The sequence below is a fragment of the Nestor notabilis genome, unplaced genomic scaffold (assembly GCF_000696875.1).
Source record: "Nestor notabilis isolate BGI_N333 unplaced genomic scaffold, ASM69687v1 scaffold16451, whole genome shotgun sequence".
In the NCBI taxonomy this organism is placed as follows: Eukaryota; Metazoa; Chordata; class Aves; order Psittaciformes; family Psittacidae; genus Nestor; species Nestor notabilis.
Genome location: NW_009914395.1, coordinates 14,904 through 20,742, shown reverse-complemented (window position 1 = coordinate 20,742; position 5,839 = coordinate 14,904). Strand labels below are relative to the sequence as shown.

The 5,839-nt window shown below is 44.5% G+C and overlaps 1 protein-coding gene across 1 annotated transcript in view; it reads left to right on the top strand.

Moving 5' to 3' along the window:
- The first annotated feature begins 5,593 nt into the window (after positions 1-5,593).
- Positions 5,594-5,839, top strand: part of HP1BP3 (heterochromatin protein 1, binding protein 3) — a 12,298-nt gene continuing 12,052 nt past the window's right edge. The window contains exon 1 of the mRNA XM_010023643.1: positions 5,594-5,796. Within this exon, the coding sequence (XP_010021945.1) occupies positions 5,701-5,796 (96 nt within the window). The 5' untranslated portion in view covers positions 5,594-5,700. The remainder of the gene's footprint in view (positions 5,797-5,839) is intronic.

Sequence of the window (5,839 nt, the reverse complement as noted above, 5' to 3'; positions counted from 1 at the left end):
TAGCAGCACATGGAGAGTCTGGATCAAGGACCATACTAGCCAAAAACTGCTCAAAAACTGTTGTCCCACAGACTGTCATGTTGTCACTGTCACAATCCTGAGCATCAGTGCAGAGGATTATGTTGAGACAGTAATGTAAGCAGAAGTTCTGCCACAGAAATGATCTGCTGTTACTGTCTTCTGTATAGGCCAAAGATTGATGGAGAAAAAATCTGAAACTGATAGTGGGGTTTATATTGAGCTGGTGGTGAAGAATAGTGGAGGTGAGACATGGGTTGTTACTTCTGTTTTAATAAACAGCTCTTGAGACAGATCTGACTTTGATTTGCTGCTTTTACACCCCATCAGAGACGAGGCACTGAGCCCAGTCCCAGGTGGGGAGGCAGAGCATCAATCTCACCATGGCAGTGTGCTTTTTCCTGCAGTGAAAGCAGCATCTCTGTGTGCAGAAGGGCAGTGTTTAAGTTTTCCTTTGCTCTCTGAAGTCCAACGGGATAGGCAAGGTGTAAGTCAGGTTGCATTTGTGGTGTTTGGAGTCAGAGGTCCAAATTCAGTGCTACTCTGAAATGAAAATGTATCTTTCAACTTAGAAAAACTCTCCTTTGGGTCTCCATGTGTAGGAATGTGTGTGTTTGGATACTGGAAGTGTGAAAGACTTTCACTGTGCTTCCCAAATATACTTGGGATTTATTCCCTTTCTTAATGCTGTATAGGGAAGGAGCAGATGGAAATAGAAACTTGTAACACTAGCAAGCCAAAGAATTTCTTGCTTGGCAAGTGATGAGCTATTGGATCTTTGTATTGGGTCTTTAATTGGAACAAGATGGTTTGTAATGCCTGCAGCAGCGTGGGGCTCCCATAGCCTGTAACAGATCTCACAAGAGAGCTGCAAATACACCCATGTAGCTTCATCAGGAGGCACAGGATTGAGGAGTCATCTTAATCAGGACACCTCCCAGGAAATCGATGTGACAGGGTTGCCATAAGGATCAGGACAAAGCCCCAAACTTGTTGAATGGCAGCAAAAGTGATGGGAATGCCAGATGTGAAACGGGAGGGAATTTCCCATCAGGTTGCCAAGTAAGGATTAGAAGCGGGGACTAACTGGTATTCTGTGTTCAGTAAAATCTGCACATTTAAGTGACTAAATACTACTGGTCTGACTTCATCCAGGCCACAGGCAGCTCAGTGAAGTGCAGAAGCCAAAGGGAAGTCAGGCAATGCTGGAGCACCTTTGTGAGCAGGCTGTGACAGCAATCAGCTGAGAGCTTCTACCAGATACATTCTATAAAAGGTTTGTATCAAAGGTGTTGCTGGATGATGCATTCTGTGAGGATACAGATACTGAGAGTTCCGGAAAAGTATCTTCTATCTGAGCTGGATTTTAGGGAAGAGCTTTGAGGATTTCATGGGCCAGAAGCCTTGGAGAAGTTAGCCTGCTTGCAGTTTAGAAGGTGATACTTGGCATGCTTAGAGGGTGATATTTTGATTTGCAAAAATATCAGCATTTCCTGTTCTTTTTTTTCTGCAGCTTCTGAGACATATTTAAATGCTCTTCTGCTCAGGAGAGTGTTCTGTAGCAGTAGATAACTGTATAATAACCAAGAGCCTGGTTTTGAAACCCAGTTACTTGGCTTTTTAAGCCTTTTTGATACTAAACTGTTGTTCTTACTTGTCAGGTTGTTGTGTTTGTGTCTATTGACACACTGGCTTCACATCTGCAAGAACACAAAAACTTTTCTAGCCCTTTTTGACTGGATTTCTAGACCTGCATCATGTTCTATATACCAAGTCATGTCTAGAGCACATCAATCACCAGTGTACGTGTCGTGTGACGGTAAGGGGACACCCCCAATGGCACAGGATGGGATTTGCTTTCTCATTTTTCCATTGCATATTTGTTTTCAGTCCTCTCAGCCTGTGCACCCGTCCCCAAGTCCTTGCAACTTGGTCTTTCCACCAGTCTGATGGGTGACTTGCCATGTTTGAGACCCGGGGTTATCCTGAAACGTTTTCCCTCAAATGAGAATGGAGTCTTGAGATAAGCTGGAAAATCATACGGGCAGCAGAAATTCATGGAGTCAGCCAAACTATGCCTCAAATCTTACGATTTTGTGTCCGTTACATTGGTGGGGGGACTCCACTCTTCTGGAATATTATCTCAAATGCATGTGTCTCACCTCAAGCTTCCCCCTTTTTTTTTTTTTTTAATCCCTTAAGGATGTGCTGATAGCTCAGGGAGGAAATTGCTATCATTTTTCATAATAGCTCATGGAAAGCTACCTGTACCTTTGACTGCATCTCCCATCAGTGGCCACCCTCTGAGCTGGGAGACAGAACACTATCAACCATTCCTTCTCATTCAGAAGTCCTGAAAGTTTAGGAGTTTTGTTGCTTATCATCTCTTTGCTGTATTACTTTTGGAATGACTAGTTCACGATAGTTGGGGTACCTCAAGTTCAAATGGCCCATAGGAAAATGAGTGTGAGTAGCTATGTGCAGAGATAGTACCTGTACTTTGAAGCATCTTCTGGAATGTTGGTATCCTGATGTTTGGTTCATTGCTGATGTGATTATTTTCTTCTTGACAGTCCATCAGATTTAAGTGTATGTGACAGTTCCCAAGAACCACCTTGAAAACCCACACCCTCAACTGATGTCCTTTTCCTGCTTGCTAAGCACAATATTTGCTTGACAAACATGTAAATGCAGAAGACAGCTATCACTTTCCAGTTGTGTATTACTAACAGTGAGGCTTGCAGTCTGTGCACACATTTAAAGATGTCTTGGTATCCCTCACATGAAATAGGGTGTCCAGGTAACAGTTGGTTTGGGTGACTTGATTTTTCCATTCAATAAATCTACCATTTTATTTGGAGGGGGAATTTGAGTTTTTCTGCATCACTTGTAAAACCATCTAGACTTTTGCTTTATCTCTTTGAGAAACTAAATTCAGGCCTGTTTGTGGTTGACGTTTCACACCCTGTCCAGAAAACTACTTTTGATCCCTTTGTGGGAAGAAACAGGCTGAGCAAGGTGGTGCTTGTGACTTTGCTGCTTGAGAATCCCATTGCTTTGAAGTCAACAGGAGATAATCCTCCTGCCCCTTTGGTTCCCTTAGCCATTTGAGCAAATGATCCACACAGGTGGAATGTGGAGGGACTCAACAAGCTCCTGTTTGGGTCATTGCTGGAAGTTTCTGCTGGGTGATAGCTTTGTGCATGCATTAGGAATTGTGCTGTGTTACGTTCTGCTCGAGAGCAGCAACACTCGAGTGGTTTATACTGAGATCTAAACAAAGGATATGCTTTTTAGGACGTGGGGAATTTGAAGTCAGAGTTGGGAGCACTGTGTTTTCATGTATGTGCCATGCAGGTCACACAGTTTAAAAACAAATAAACCCCAGGCCCGGGTCAGCCACAGTGCATGCTTGGATGTGTGTTAGTATTCCCAGGGAAAGCATCTTTGTACCCCCAACTGATTTCCCTGAGGATGGATCTGTAATTGGTTATTTTAGGACTCACTTCAAAACGCTGGCATTTTTTAAAGGGCTTCAGGCTGTGCTTGCTAGGAAAAACATTTGGGATTGAACTGGTGAAAACTCATTTTTCCTCTCACTTTCTGCACTTGAGGGAGGAGGAGCCCCTAAAATAGGCCCCAAAAAGGCTGGGCTGTAGTTTGCATGTTCTCATTGGCTATTAGCCCCCCCCCCCCCCCATCCTGACATTCCACGAGAAAGCTTCATTCATCTCATTTAGCTTGGTTTTGGCATGTAATATCTTCGGGGATTTTTGTCTTGGAGAAACCATTGTTGCTATTACACTCATCTGCCTCTGCTGGTGCTGACACCCAAGGACTGGTGCCCTGTTTTTCAGAATGACTGCTCAGTGTCACAGGAGAAGTTGTAGACATTGCAGGAACAGATTGAGGTACCTTTAGCTGTTACAAGCACTGTGGTTTGAAGATGGCCAGCTAGGGAAATACCTTCAGGAGCATCTCCTGTAGAAATGCTGTCTAGGGATGTCCTGCCATCAGACTGAAAGAGAAGTCTCTTCATTGTGCCATAGGTGTGTGCACCTGATGCGACACTGCACCCTCCTGCAGCAGCAGTGGATTTAGTTTATAGTTGATGAGTTTGGGGAGGAGATCTTGTAGGTACAATTGATGTAACCTGGGGCAGCTCTGCTCTGGAGCCAGGCTGAGAGAGCTGGGCTGGGTCAGCCTGGAGAAGAGAAGGCTCCTTAAGGGGAGACCTTAGAGCAGCTCCAGTGCCTAAAGGGACTCCAGGAAACCTGGAGAGGGGCTTTGGACAGGGGCCTGTAGGAATAGGACAAGAGGATTTCTGAATGGAAGCTACTCACAGCTTGCAGGTTTAACGAAAGTGCTCTGCACAGATGAGCTGGGGTTTGGTTTGCTCAGAAAGTAACTGGGGTAAAGAGAATCCCTCTGATGGGTTGGAAGCCCCACTGCTGAGTAAGAGAGGACTGTGTTTTGGGGCAGGAATTTAAAGTAATTGAGATGGTATTGATGTGGTACAGAGCATCTACCCCTGCAGGGGAGAATGCAGTGTGAAGTGCTGAAACTGGTGAAAATCATCTTGAAAACAGTGCCAGGAATGATGTCAGGTCTCATTTAAGAGGAAGACCCACTAGGGAAATAAATACCTGTTAAAAGTCAAAATTTATGGTAAGTGCCTTCCTTCTCATGTGAGCCAAAGAAAACATCCAGAATAGGTAGAAATCGGGAACATCTGGTTTCTCTGTAAGGAAGGAGCATGGAGCTTGATCTTTGGATGGAACAGGAGAGAACAGGTCCAGCCCTGGTTTGCCAGAGGTGAGGTTTTGCTTCTGAGGTTTTTAAAGGGGGTGCTGAGAACCCCTCCTTACGGGAGGCTGATGCAGGCCCATGGGCAACAGGTAAGAAAGGCTGTAGAAGTATAATGGTAGTAAGGGGTGAGCCTTGATGAGGGTTAGACTAAGCTTAACCCATTCCATACCCATGACAGTGCATACGTTTGGAGGAAGGTTTCGTAAAGCTTAAGTTTTTCTGTAGAAGGTCTTAGGCTGCTGGTTTGATGGTTGTTTTCTTCAAGGACTCCTCCATTTTTCTAAACTGCGTGGGTTCAGCTTGGGAGGTGCATGGTTTGGGTCCCCAGTGTGTGTATTTTCTGTCTAACAGATGTAATGGTTTAATTCCTTAGGCTGATAGAAGCTGGATCAAGGAGTCAGCTCCTGCTTTTACCCACAGTCTATGACTAGTTCCCTCCATGCCTCACTTCAGGCCCAGTGCAATGTCTGCTTTTCGTTAATGCTTTCTGTTCATTTAAAGAGCCTTTTTATTCTTTCAGATCTGTTTTTATGGAGCAGGCTGCAAGTCTGGCTTTACACCTTTACCATTTCTGCTACATCCATAGCTCTCAAGTCTGCATACATGTTTTAGCCTCTTTGTTGAATGCAAGTGTTGATTGTCAGTTGTGTTAGTCATAAGCTGTAAGTCATTTACCCTTCTTTTCTTTTTAATCTTTACTTTGTTAGATACATGGACGTAGATGGTTTTGTTTTGTTAATTTTCACACCACATCTTTTCTGTACTTCAGGTTGACTCCTCACTGCACTGTGAAAACCATTAGGAAAAGGTCCTTGGGGTTAAAACCTGGGGCTCCACAGTGTTACCTGCACTTGGGGCTAGAAATTAATTTAAATGGCGACTGATCTGTCTGAAGCTGAACCCGTGCATCATAAGGCGCTTCCACTCTTAACGGGAGCTCAGCTCATCCACACGGACAAGTTAAGTGAGGTAGGGGCTGGCCCGTTCTCCAAGCTTGCCCTTGGATCAGTCC